The following is a 14,943-nucleotide window of genomic DNA, read 5'->3' as shown; positions in this document are numbered from 1 at the left end:
TCATTCAGACGATTCACAAGCTTCCTAATTTTGAACACTTTGTCATGTTCATCTGTGTTTTCACTGTCTCAAAAATGTACAGCAGAGTAACAAATAAAACATATTTCGCGACATAGTGAAAGACACCAGCTTTTTGTAAAGCAGATTCCGGCTTCAGTAACCCTCCGTTCTTGTCTTGTGACCAATCCCCACCCACTAAAAAGATCCCATAAATTTCCTCAAATCATCAACGCTGATATTACTCTATAACATCAGTCTTGATGACGGTGGTAATGTCTCTGCAATTATTCCACTAACAATCTTTTGTTAAGCCTAACGGTTTGTTTCCTTCACTATGAAATTGTATATTTCTTCATCAAGAAAAAAATTGTAAATGTCAGTGGTGCGAATACTTGCAGGTGGATTATCCACCAGTGCATTGCCTAATTTAGATTTCCCTGCACGTCAGACCACTTTATTCGTGAAGTAGGGAGCCCATCAGTACAAGATATCTCTTTGGGTGTCAGCTCACTTTCACAGTCATGGTCAGTGGAAGATGAAACGCCGTTCGCCCCATTTATGGACGTATCATCCGTAACTTTCATGTGTACGTTTTGTTTCTTTAATGGATTTACTTCATCTTCACTACTACTCTCGCTCAGGAACGAGCACGATAGTCTTAGTCGGAATTAATGCCACTTGTAAACAGTGATTAATCGGATAAGTTCGATTTCTCCAACCATTTTCGGATTCTTTGTGCTTGTGAATCCATTTCTCACCAAACAACCACAGAGTCTCATTGAACACAAGGACTAGTCAACGCCACGTACGTAAAGAAAATGCCAGTACCAGCAAGAAACATGTAAGCGTGCTAAGCCGTAAACAAGTAACAACTGCCCGTCATACAGTGCTACACTACAAAACCAACGTCACAGAACTTTTGCAACTGGCGGGTAGAAAGTGACGCCCATTTGTTTTCAACGCAACTGTGATCATATATGCACCATAGGCAAGTACTCACGATTCCTCACTTGATCGATTATGAAGCACTCGGCGAAAACTGAAAAATCGGTGCGCATCACATATGCGTATAACGCACAAGGCGGTGAAAGTGTTAAGTGATTCCCACAGCATTTACCGCTTTATCCTGTTAACGCCTTTCCATAATCGATATAAGCCAAGTAAGCTGGCATTCTAAATCCCTTCTTTTTTCAGTTACTTGTGCCAAAGTGAAAAGACATTCAGAACGTGATCTACCTCTCCTAAAATGATGTTGCACCTCTAACATATGTGCTTCTACTATTGGTACTAATCTCTTGTTTACAATTTGTTTTAGCATAGCGTGCTGTAGTTTAGTAGACTTATTCCTAGGCAGTATGGCCATTCTGGTTCATCGTCATTTTTGCAAATAGGGCAAATCAAAGATTTATTCCCTACGTGTTGCACACGTCCGCTCAGCCAGCACACATTCATAAAATGTTACATTTATTTGACTATCAAACAGTTTTCTGTAACTTGCTCACTGGAAGCATTCAGTGCTATCCTTGAACAGGAGAGAAACTAATCTCACTGCAATTGAGCATTACATAACGATAATTATACAAATACCGTTCTTCTGTCCACTCACCTCGAAGCGCAGGTCGCCGACCGGCGGCTCGGCGTACGGAATGCCCAGGAAGGCGGAGTACGTCGTGTTGTAGGCGCTCGTGGCTGTGCTGCCTCTCAGTACGCCCTCCCGCACGGCCACCAGCACCTCGTCACACTGTCGGAGCGTTGTTACGTTTGAATTAACCGAACATCGGAAATACAAAACCTCAAATATGAAGATGCTTCAAATATCAGCAAGTGTTTCATTAGTGGTCAGTTCTCCGCAGCTTTTAGGCAAGTACCTGTTTGTAAACAAAACGCTTTATCGTAACATTCCGGTACAAGAACGGCCGTTAGTTGGTTGGCCACCACGTTTGCTCTAATGGCTTATTATTATTACTTTCACTTTGTTTATTCAACTGTGAAGCTTTCTTTAGCAGCATTTTCCAAATTCCTTTTCTCCTTTCCTAATTCCTTTTCCCCATTATTTAAGTATTGTTGTTAAACATTTAGTGTTAAATTTTTATATGTATTGCTTGTAACAATCAGCTATTTTGCGTGGTATTATATACCGAAAACAGCCAACATATACAGTGTAAATTAGTATTTCTTTGATTGTATGTATCCAGCAAGTTTATATATTGTTCGTTTATTTGTTTATTTACTGGTATTTTCGTGGCAGTTTATGTGTCGAATATCTTTTGCTGCAGTAAATACCGTAACAAGATTGCATTAGGATACAACAGTTTAACTTAAGTAGAGATAATGCCGAAATACAATACTCTTAGTGAAATGCGCAATACTATGATGTATATGCTACAGATCAGTGGAATTTAGCCTACGTAATTTTGTTATTTACGAAAATGGAAAGTGATTTGTTAGTCTACCATAAGTCCAACCCCTCGTCCAAATCGTGGGAGATGGGCAACGGCACAAAGTACGGGACTGCCCATAGGGGCGATGTACAGCGGGGACTTCGTGTGCCCCAGGACCACTACGGTAGCTGGGAAGGCCCTATGGGATCCCTGAAACGTGACGGCTAACGGGGCTCTGGTGAAGCTGCGATAGGCCTAGCAAGCCAGTAGTGGATAAATCAACTGCTTTCAAAAAGGGAACATGCCTCGGATCACGGAACGGATTTAAAGGAAACCGACCAAGCAATGGAAAAGGATTATTGCTTGTAACAATCAGCTATTTTGCGTGGTATTATATACCGAAAACAGCCAACATATACAGTGTAAATTAGTATTTCTTTGATTGTATGTATCCAGCAAGTTTATATATTGTTCGTTTATTTGTTTATTTACTGGTATTTTCGTGGCAGTTTATGTGTCGAATATCTTTTGCTGCAGTAAATACCGTAACAAGATTGCATTAGGATACAACAGTTTAACTTAAGTAGAGATAATGCCGAAATACAATACTCTTAGTGAAATGCGCAATACTATGATGTATATGCTACAGATCAGTGGAATTTAGCCTACGTAATTTTGTTATTTACGAAAATGGAAAGTGATTTGTTAGTCTCCCATAAGTCCAACCCCTCGTCCAAGTCGTGGGAGATGGGCAACGGCACAAAGTAGGGGACTGCCCATAGGGGCGATGTACAGCGGGGACTTCGTGTGCCCCAGGACCACTACGGTAGCTGGGAAGGCCCTATGGGATCCCTGAAACGTGACGGCTAACGGGGCTCTGGTGAAGCTGCGATAGGCCTAGCAAGCCAGTAGTGGATAAATCAACTGCTTTCAAAAAGGGAACATGCCTCGGATCACGGAACGGATTTAAAGGAAACCGACCAAGCAATGGAAAAGGATTACGAGATGGTTTACGACTGGGCACTTTAAACGTAAGGACTCTAACTGGGAAGTTAGAAGAAATTGTAGAAATGATGGAAAGGAGGAAATTGGACATCTTGGGACTTGCTGAGACTAGGTGGAGAGGAGTTGGTGAAAAACCGCTAAGTAAAGGATGTAAACTGTACTGGATAGGGAATGAGAGGGGAAGAAATGGAGTGGCAATAGTGGTCAGAGAGGGTCTGCAGGAGGAGGTGGAAGGTATCAATGATCGAATGATAAAAGCCAGAGTACGAGTGAAAGGAAAAAGCATTGAAATCATCCAAGCATATGCCCCACAGGTGGGGTGTACAAAAAAGGAGAAGGAGGAATTTGAAGATGACATGCAAAAGCAGCTAAATGGAGGTAATCAGATTATAATAGGGGACCTCAATGCACATGTTGGCACAGACAGGAAAGGATTCGAGGAGATAATGGGACCAGAGGGCTGGGGGAACCGAAATAGAGAAGGAAAATTGTTGCTGGAATTCTGCAAGAGGAATGGGCTGGCGATCGCAAATTCCTGGTACAAGAAGAGAAGTAACCACAAAATAACTTAGTACAGTGGAGACTGGTCCAAACTTTAGTAGTAGACTATGTACTAGTGGATAGGCAGATGATGAGCAGCCTCACAGATGTTAAGGTCATTCCATCTGAGGACTTAGACAGTGACCATCGGCTGTTGGTAGCCACCCTGAGAGAGAAAAAAGATAGGAGGGCAACAGACATACAGGAGAAAAGGTTGAAGACATGGATACTGAAAGAGGATGAACGGAGGACCCAGTACCAGACACTGATCAGGAAGAAGCTGCCAAAGGAAGATCAGAGAACAGTGGAAGAAGAATGGGGAGATTTTAAGAGGGCTCTAGTTGAGGCAGCTAAGACTGTGTGCGGAAGAACTAGCACAAAGAGGAGAAGTAAGGAAACACCATGGTGGAACAACATATGTAAAGAGGCAGTACTTCGAAAGAACAAAGCCTTCAGAGAATGGTTCCAGACCCGAACAGAGGAAGCTAGGGTAAAATATAAGGGAAGCAAGAAAGCGGCACAGACCATAGTAAGGGCGGAGAAGAAGTGGATGGAAAAATGGACAAGAATGTTAGAAGAGGACAGTGAAGGGAACAAAAAAGTACTTTATACCATGGTAAGAAATAAGAGGAACGACAGAAGCGAGTGCCTGAGGATCATGGATAATAATGGAAGAGTTGTGGAGGAAATGCATGAGCTCAAAAAGAATTGGAAGGAGTACTTTGAAGATCTGTTGAATGCCGTCAAGCAGGTAACTAACAGCGATGGAGAGCCTAAGGCAGCAGACGATTATAATAGTGGGGAAATTGATGATCTAACTTGGAATGAAGTGGAAGAAGCCATAAAGAGGATGAAAGGGGGCAAGGCACCAGGTTGGGACGAAGTAACAGTGGATATGATACGAGCAGCAGGAGAAGTAGGAACCCAGTGGCTATACAGAGTGCTGAGGGTGGTGTGGAAGGAGAACAGAATTCCTGAGGATTGGAAGAAAGGAATTATAGTCCCGATCTTCAAGAAAGGGGATAAAAGGAGATGTGAGAACTACAGAGGAATCACCCTGCTATGCCACTGTGGAAAAATCTATGAAAAGATCCTGGAGAAGAGAATAAGAAGCAGTATTGAAAGTAGACTGCAAGAGGAGCAGTATGGTTTCAGACCGGGAAGATCAACAACGGACCTCATATTTCCGGTAAGGCAACTGCAGGAAAGGCACTATGAGTACGGGAAGGACTTAATCATGGCCTTTTTAGATATTGAGAAGGCGTATGACAGTATCTATAGGGACAAGCTCTGGGATGTGCTGAACGCAAAAGGGATAGATGAAGAGATAACACGAAAAGTCAGAAAAATGTATGAGGGAAGTGAGAGTTGTGTGAAAGTGGGGAGGGAACGTACTGCATGGTTCAAGCTGGAAAATGGGCTGCGACAGGGAAGTGCACTTTTGCCTTTATTGTTTATTATTGTTATGGATGAAATCCTACAGCAAGTATCGGATGCAAAATGGTTCAAATGGCTCTGAGCACTATGGGACTTAACATCTGTGGTCATCAGTCCCCTAGAACTTAGAACTACTTAAACCTAACTAACCTAAGGACATCACACACGTCCATGCCCGAGGCAGGATTCGAACCTGCGACCGTAGCAGCCGCGCGGTTCCGGACTGCGCGCCTAGAACCGCTAGACCACCGCGGCCGGCTATCGGATGCAATTGGAGATCATAAAATGAAAGCAGTGCTTTTTGCCGATGACCTGATGTTATGGGGAAATTGCGAGAAGGAGGTGCAAGAGCAGTTAGATGTATGGGAGGCAACGGCAGCACAATATGGAATTCATTTCTCTGCAAAGAAAAGTGAAATAATTGTCACAACAAGGAAGAAGAATAGGCCAAATGTGGATATAACTTGTGGAGGGGAAAAACTACAAGTGGTAGAGAACTTCAAGTACCTGGGAAGCATGATTGAAAGTAAGGGGGGAAACGCAATGGAAATAAATGAAAGGTGCAGAAAAGCAGTGCAGTTCTTCAAATGCATTAGGGGGCTTATTTGGAGCAAGGAGGTGCCACAGAAATCCAAGGGAATTATATACCGAACCTACTTTGTCCCCATATTGGCATACGGAAGTGAGACATTGGTAATGCACAAAAGCGACAAAAGTAGAATACAAGCTAGTGAAATGAAGTTCCAGAGGAGCAGGTTGAGTGTAACAAGACGAGACAGATTGCGAAATGTGTATGTGAGGGAAAGACTAAAGGGGGAACCAGTACAGGACAGGATAGAAAAATCAAGACTGCAGTGGTATGGACACATGAAGAGAATGGATGAGGGAAGAATTCCAAAGAGGATGTTTGATCTGCAACTGGAGGGGAAGAGGCCCAGGGGAAGACCAAGAGATAGATGGGTGAAGGGAGTGAAGGAATGTGTGACGAGAAGAGGAGAGAACTGGACGAAGGTGGAAGAGGGGGAATGGTGGAAAGACAGAACACGATGGAGAGGCTTGTGTTCCCGACAGACCCAGCCAGTGGCTGGAAACTGTCCAAGATGATGATGATGATGAAAGTGATTTGTTACCGGTATATTAGATCAAAATGCGAGTATTACGGAAATGCTTCTCGGACCCTAATGGAAATCCCTTGAGGAAAGGCGACGTTCTCTTGGCGAAACACAGGTAATGTTTAGAGGATCACATACATAGTGTTTTGTAGTTCAAGTAAAAACGTTTATCCTTTTTTTAAATTATTTTTACTCAGTATATCACATTGGAAGGCACTGAAGTAAGATTTGGTACATCATGATAGAGATTATACATGGTGATTCACAAAGGTTCACCCAACTTTGCAAGACTGTATCTTCTACATGAATGAGGACAGAAACTTAGAGGAATTTTAACTTGTGCATAAGACTTTAAAGTTTTAATTTTTTGGAGAACCATCTGATTTTACATGGATATAGAGGGTGTCTCTCCTAAGGGCCACCAGGCACATTTTCTCTGGTGTTTCGACAGATGTTTGTAATTTTGTATTTGCAACGTGTTGCTGCAGTCAGCCCAAACAACTTAGTATAGCGCAATATTCGTTTTACCGATATGTGTGAAGAGGGACAATAAAACATGAGAAGTAACAAGTAGTTACAGCTGTGCCCTCGCTCTGACTGATACCGCCGTACGAAAGTGCGCTACTCAGTCGCCGTTGGAATACTGATTATTCTTCATGTTATACTGTTCCTGTTAATAGATATCGGTAAAACGAATATCACATCAGAGTAACGTGATAGCGCCCTATCAAATGAACATATAACATTTCGATTTGTAAATCATTTTGTTTGCAAAGGGGAAACAAACCGAAGCATTCTGTCACCGTTGGGCGTCTTATGAAAAATGTGTTGAATAGAGTTTGTTCGGCCTGACAGCAGCTAAACTTTGCAGTAACGAAATTGCAAATATCTGCCAAAACGCCTGAGAAAATGCGCCTGACAACCAGTAGAAGAGCCACCCGCGGTATTATCCTTGTATGAATGCGTCCCCTCTTTTCTTTTGGACATCCCGAAAGAACAGTGCCATGTATTCGTATGATTCGTCTCAATGAGCCATGAATCCACCGCCTTCAGAGCGGACGCATAGTTACGCCCGACCTTCTGTGGGAATCTGAAAGTAGCGCGCATGGAGGAAGTTGCGGATAGGGGGTGCTGGTTGGGAATTTGGGTCGGTCGTAAGGCGCACCGAGATAGTCCGCACAGTTACAACAAGAATCGTGTGTGGGTGGCGCAGTAGTCAACGCAATTGTCTAGTAGGCAAGAGATCCCGGGATCGAGTCCCGGTCTGGTACACATTTTTCACTTTCCGCCGCTCATTCCGTATAACCCCCCGATGCAGCTGACTTCAATAGTCCCTTTCGTTTCCTTTCCCTTATCCCCTCTCCACCTTCAGTTTACATAATGTGTTTTACTTGCGTACGCATGCACTACTGAGGTACTTTTTATAATTACGTTTAATACCAAAGGTATCATTCCATTTTGACATACGAGCCCTCCATGGGCCACACAGCAAAACATCCAGACGATAGTCCAACCCGTCCCATACTCTCCCGAGAGTGCCTGGAGATACTACATACACTGCTGTTTCGGGTCACAGTTCAGCCAAAGTAATAGGAAGCGGAACCACGTAGGCGGAAGCTCACACAAACCAACCTAAAAAGAAACCATGTACCATGCATGAGGTGTAATGTGAGATCCGCACATCGCTTATAGTCCACCCATCGTTCAGGCAACTCATTGTTAAGAAATGTTCTTAGATGCAGCTGCATCCTCATTGACATGTTCTCATATCAAATGAAGATGCCAGGTTTCCATCGATTAGCAAAAAAGAATGGGCCATAATTTTTTTCTTCGGAAACGGACTAAAAAGGCCGCAGCTATGTGACTCAAGGTCAACTTTGGTATCTGATAGCTGTGTTATACGTATTTTTAAAATGTAAAGGTTCACGTTCACACTTAAATGGTAAGTAGCCACATCACTGAACACTAAACTTGAAATAACGTTTCTGTTTTCTGCCTCCACACCTATAGTGGCACTAAACTCTATACGTTATCACATCCAAGCAGGGTTTACTACAGTTCTCTATCGCCATACTCATAATGATACTAAGTTGTACACATTGTTACACCGTCCATGAAGGGTTTATTGCAGTGACATCTATATTGATTGAAAAGCAAACAACGCAAAAAAAAAAAAAATGCTTCCGACAGCCACACGAGTAATGGCTAACTCTCGCCTAACACGACGAGTTTACGTATGAGCGCTACATGCAAAACTCTCTTCAAAGACACAAATAACTTCCTGGGAATGGTAAAAACAGATTTGAGACATTGTGAATAACAATGAAAAGAGTCTTCACTCAATAAAAATTTAAATTATCGCAAAAATTATAACCTTAAAAAATTGAGGAATGATGAAGTGTTTCCAAAAGCCCCATAACATCATGAAGGTGCCTCATTCGCAAATGCTGGTTTCATGTCAGTATAAACGCTTCTTCAGGTTTATAAGGGTTACATTTTCGTGATTTTTCCTTTGTTACTTACATCTGTAGAACGATTATTACGTCACAGCGGATTTTCCCTTACATAAACAACCATATTCCTGTAACTGCTCGTACCATCGTTAAGTGCTGTGACCTGTAGTGGCGTACTCGCGCCGAAACGGAGGCCGCACAGTTGTAGCTCAATCGGTCCGCTGAGACTGAAAACCCAAAACGTCTTTTATTAATTTCTTAGCTCCATTTCGACACTACACAAGTTGGGCAACGAATGAGCTAGCGTGTGAGCTGTGCAGGAGTACCTCTGCCAACTGCCACATAAACCAGCCACTCACAACCGGTGCCAAGGCAAATAACTTGTTTCAATGCGTAAGTAAACATTTTTCTTAACTGTTCATTTGTTTTATCTTGTGAAATATGATGAATCTTTTTTAACCCGCTCCGTCTTAAATTTTGAGACTTTCCCTTCCTTTAGGGGGAATATATTACATTCTTGCTCACACACAAACCGTAACGATGATAGAGAAACGTTAGAGAAGGAACAAATAGGAGTGCAGGTAGACTGTAACCCGGCGTTCAGACACTAGGATTATCTCTAGTCCCTAATGCTGCATCGTAAGGCATTTTGTACAGAGTTAACGATTTAAAAGTTATTGGAAGAAACAGATTACATCATTTTTGTATGTAAATGCTAGAGTGTAGGGTAAAACACTGACAAGCCAAAACATCATGAGATTTTGACGCAAGAAATCGATGTTCCATTACGAGAGGTAGATGTTGGACTCCAGATTTCTTAAAACATCCCTATCAGTCTGGACAAAACAGTACATCTTTTTAGAATGAAACGATGTGAAAGCCGACTTTAGAGCCTCCAGCGACGAAAATGACTGAGGCAAGGCGTATATACACAGTCAGATGCCCAGTACATTCAATGGGCTAACCTGACTGATAAATGTTAAACACGTGCGGACACACATCAGAGGCCTATTGATGCACATCGGGAGATCGGGAACGAGGGAGTATAGTAAGGACGGAACAGTAGTTAGACTATCCACAGAGGACTATACAAAATATTATAAACACTCATTTTACATTCAGAAATGCTACATATCTCAGTCTGCTTCTAAAAAGTCAGGTTGTTGTTCATAAGGTAGATTCTTCTTGAATTTCTTTGCTTCACTGCAGCGTAGACATTGTCAAGGGTGAGATATCACTGAAGATGGGGCAGTATTTACCTTGACCGTGACCGCCAACCAGAACAGCAGAAAGGCGCACGTGAGAGAGATTCGGATTGCCTGCATGGCTGCCGTACTCTGACACTCACGTCTGCCTTACAACTGCAGCACGAGGTATTAGCCACGTCTCCAGGAAGCACACCATTGTACCAAGGTTAGCTGGTTAGCCAGTGGAGGGAGAAAGGGAAGGTAGACAGCGTCCTTTGTACCCGACTGCTTTATCTAAATTACCTGATTCTAATCAGTCTACTTAATAAAACTTGTTTTCTGTTGCGTGGGTCCGATAAAGCAACAGACTGACTGAAGTGAGTGCTTCCAGAGATATCAAAATGGCAACTGGACTACGTACTTCTTCGTATGCTAGATGTCTGCATAGTTAGCACTGGGCAGCGAAAATTATACAGGATAATACAGAGTGGTCGTACATGGAATGTTTCCAAAAACATAATGGAGATTTTTGCGAAATAAAGAAGATGAATTTTCGAAATTACTGACTGTTACGTGAACCGTAGACAGATAGGACGAAGAAATGTAGTCTCTTGAGGAGAATGGAAATCACGTACAACAACAAAAATGGAAATACTAGATATCCATTAAGCAACGAATTGTAACTCGTTCCACATAGCCCAACTATTCATCGTCGAAGTAATTTCTTTGAAGGCTATAAAAGGTAATCTCGAGAAAATTCTGAGGGTTTTTTTATTTTCTTTTGTTATTTTTTTGTTATGCTTACTTACTGCGTCGCCCTTCAGTTTAATTCCATTCGAGAATACATTATTAATCACACCTACGCATGAAGTATGTGTTTCATTTCCCTTTTCCTTTTAGATATTATTACTGTTTTCGTATTACGAAGCGAACACGCGTATATAATCCTATATTTATTACAGTTGATGAAATAAAGGCCATTTGTTGTCCTCATTTATAGAAAACAAACCAGAAAAACGCTTAAATCTCAGTTATAGAAAAATATTCCCTCACATTCAAACTTACAGGAGCTTCAACGTCAACGGTTCTTTTTTCAACATTATTCTACCTTCGATACACACATACTTCATTGTGTCTCCATGAAGACAGAACGAAACAAACGTTAAACTGGCATTAACTGAATTACACGCATGTCTGTGACAGTAACATTTCAGGACAAACGCTCAAAGTTGGAAAGAGTAACTATGTACACAGTGTGCAAGTAATGGAAGATTCACAGCTAATTTCTCACGCACGAATTGCACTGGCATCTACGTTGTTTGTAAGATTGTGTTACACCGAGTGTAAATAGAAGAAACACCTAACAATACTAATACAATACTATAGTTGAATTCTTTTATCTTGGCGGCTCGCGCATGCCCGCCCAGACGCGGGAGATTGCTGCGTTGCCAGTTGTACACGACGCACGCGCCAAGAGAAGCAGCGCCATAGTATAGCGTAGTTCGCAAGCTTAGGTTTAGGGGGGAGCACGCAGTTCATGAAGTAAAGCCTCCACGGCCGCATTAACCCTATCGCTGCTACAAAGACGTGCACCCTGCATTCCGCGCTGTGCGCGATTTTGTCACTGCACTGCTCGCCTGTGTAGACACATGGTGTTCCAGCTGCTTTGACACCCTTATCATTCGATTTCACAAAAACTATTTGCCCCAAAAATTTGATTTTTACACATCTTCTTGACTGATACCTTCCCCCCATAAATGACTTAATTTTGTTTCGATATTCAACGCAGTTATTATGCAGCATTAAATATAGTAAACCTTTGCACGAAATTTTGAAGAGTTTGCAGAGGTAAAAATCCATAGAGTATACTTTCGGCATGGTCTGAGAGCAGTAAATCTAATGTTTCTTTTGAGAAAGATTTGCTTTTTTTCTTTGGCTTCGGCCTCGTACCTGTTATTAATGGATCAGGTGTTGTTAGTAGCCCCTTTATTATGTCTTACTGCGGGTTTCGTCTGATGCTTTTGAGAAACTACCTATGGGTAAGAGGGAACCTTCAATGAAAGTTGAGGCATGCACCAAAATCTTGTCTACAGGGCAGACATACCATTACATGGATATAAATGTGTGTTTATGGATATATGTATGGCCTTATATGGATATATATTAAACCAACATGAAATCTTGCTGTTTCAACAGTACAAGCAGAAAATTTGTCTATTTGTGTCTCGTTGCTGTTGTGGTCATCAGTCCAGAGACTGATTTGATGCACCTCTCCATCCTACTCTATCCTGTGCAAGCTTCTTAATCTCCAAGTAACTACTGTATCCTACATCCTTCTGAATCTGCTTAGTATATTCATCTCTCAGTCTCCCTCTACGAATTTTACCCTCCACGCGGTCATCCCTTGATGCCTCAAAACATGCGCTACCAACCGATCCCCTCTTCTAGTCAAGTCGTGCCACAAATACCAATTTAATTTTCAGCATTCTTCTGTAGCACCACATTTCGAAAGCTTCTTTTCATGTCTAAACTATTTATGGTCCCTGTCTCACATCCATACATGGCTACACTCCACACAAATACATTTAGGAAAGACTTCCTGACACTTAAATTTATACTCGATGTTAACAAATTTCTCTTCTTCAGAAATGCTTTCCTTGCCATTGCCAGTCTACATTTTATATCCTCTCTACTTCGACCATCATCAGTTATTTTGCTCCCTAAATAGCAAAATTCATCTATTACTTTAAGTGTCTCATTTCCTAGTCTAATTCCCTCAACATCACCTGAATTAATTAGACTACATTCCATTGTCCTCGTTTTGCTTTTGTTGATATTCATGTTATATCCTCCTTTCAAGAAACTGTCCATTCCGTTCTACTGCTCTTCCAGGTCCTTTGCTGTCTATGAGAGAATTATAATATCATCAGCAAACCTCAGAGTTTCTCCATGGATTCTAATTCCTACTCCGAATTTTTCTTTTGCTTATTTTACTGCTTGCTCAATATACAGCTTGAATAACATCGGGAATAGGCTACAACTCTGTCTCACTTCATTCCCAACCATTACTTCCCTTTCGTGCCCCTCGACTCTTATAACTGCCATCTAGTTTCTGTACAAATTGTGAATAGCCTTTCGTTCCCTTTATTTGACACCCGCCACCTTCAGAATTTGAAAGAGAGTATTCCAGTCAACATTCAAAAAAGCTTTCTTTAAGTCTACAAATGCTAGAAACTTAGTTTGCCTTTCATTAATCTGTCTCCTAAGATAAGTCGTAGGGTCAGTATTTCCTCACGTGTTCCAACATTTCTACGGAATCCGAACTGATCTTCCCCAAGGTCGGCTTCTATCAGTTTTTCCATTCGTCTGTAAAGAATTCGTGTCAGTATATTGCAGCCATGACCTATTAAGGTAATAGTTCGGCAATTTTCACACCTGTCAACATCTGCTTTCTTTGGGATTCGAATTATTATATTCTTCTTGAAGTCTGAGGGTATTTCACCTGTCTCATACATCTTGCTCACCAGATGGTAGAGTTTTGTCAGGGCTGGCTCTCCCAAGGCTACCAGTAGTTATAATGGAATGTAGTCTACTCTCGGGGCCTTGTTTTAACGTATGTCTTTCAGTGCTCTGTCAAATCCTTCACGCAGTATCATATCTCCCATTTCATCGTCACAATATTTCCCTCAAGTACATCACCCATGTATAGAACCTCTATATACTCCTTCCACCTTTCTGCTTTCCCTTCTTTGTTTAGAACTGGTTTTCCATCAGAGTTCTTGATATTCATACAAGTGTTTCTCTCTTCTCCTAAAGTCTGTTTAATTTTCCAGAAGGCAGTATCTACCTTAACTCTTCTGAGATATGCCTCCGCATCCTGGATATTTGTCCTATAGCAATTCTTGCTTAGCCATTTTGCTTCATTAGTTTTGAGACGTTTGTATTCCTTTTTGCCTGCTTCATTTATTGCATTTTTGTATTTTCTCCTTTCATCAATTAAATTCAATATTTCTTCTGTTACCCAAGGATTTCTACTAGCCCTCGTCTTTTTACCTACTTCTTCTTCTACTGCATGTCTTTCCCCCATTCCTGTCAATTGTTCCCTTATGCTCTCTCTGAAACTCTCTACAACATTTGGTTCTTTCAGTTTATCCAGGTCCCACCTCCTTAAATCCTCATCTTTTTGCAGGTCCTTCAGTTTTAATCTTCAGTTCATAACCAATAGATTGAGGTCAGAGTCCACATTTGCCCCTGGAAATGTCTTACAATTTAAAACCTGGTTCCTAAATCTCTGTCTTAGCATTATATAAACTATCTGAAACCTTCCGGTGTCTCGAGACCTCTCCCACATACGCACTTTCGTGATTCTTAAACCAAGTTTTAGCTGTGATTAAGTTATGCTCTAACCAAAATTCTACAAGGCGGCCTCCTCTTTCATTCCTTAACCCCAGTCCATATTCACCTATTACTTTTCCTTCTCTTCCTTTTCCTACTATCGAATTCCAGTATCCCATAACTATTAAATTTTCGTCTCCCTTCACAATCTGAATAATTTCTTTTATCACATCATACATTTCTTCAATCTCTTCGTCATCTGCGAAGCTAGTTGGCATATAAATTTGTACTACAGTGGTAGACGTGGGCTTCGTGTCTATCTTGGCTACAATGATGCGTTCACTATGCTGTTTGTAGCAGCTTACCCGCACCCCTATTTTGTTTATTCTTTGTTAAACCTACTGTAACACTATCGACCTTTTTAGAGTCGAGAGACTTTGCACTAATGAAGCAAAGAATGACATTTGTATAGTATGTAGTGTATAAGATGGTT

The 14,943-nt window shown here is 41.5% G+C and overlaps 1 protein-coding gene across 1 annotated transcript in view; it reads right to left on the bottom strand.

The window, feature by feature from the left end:
• The window catches only part of LOC126474511 (cholinesterase-like), a 33,127-nt gene extending 22,874 nt beyond the window's left edge, over positions 1–10,253 (bottom strand). Inside the window, 2 exon segments of the mRNA XM_050101982.1 lie at positions 1,607–1,741; positions 10,188–10,253. Of these exon segments, the coding sequence (XP_049957939.1) occupies positions 1,607–1,741; positions 10,188–10,253 (201 nt within the window).
• Between the last annotated feature and the right edge of the window lie 4,690 nt (positions 10,254–14,943).

Source organism: Schistocerca serialis, chromosome 4 (genome assembly GCF_023864345.2).
Source record: "Schistocerca serialis cubense isolate TAMUIC-IGC-003099 chromosome 4, iqSchSeri2.2, whole genome shotgun sequence".
Classification (NCBI taxonomy): domain Eukaryota; kingdom Metazoa; phylum Arthropoda; class Insecta; order Orthoptera; family Acrididae; genus Schistocerca; species Schistocerca serialis.
This window is presented reverse-complemented; position numbering and strand designations above follow the sequence as displayed.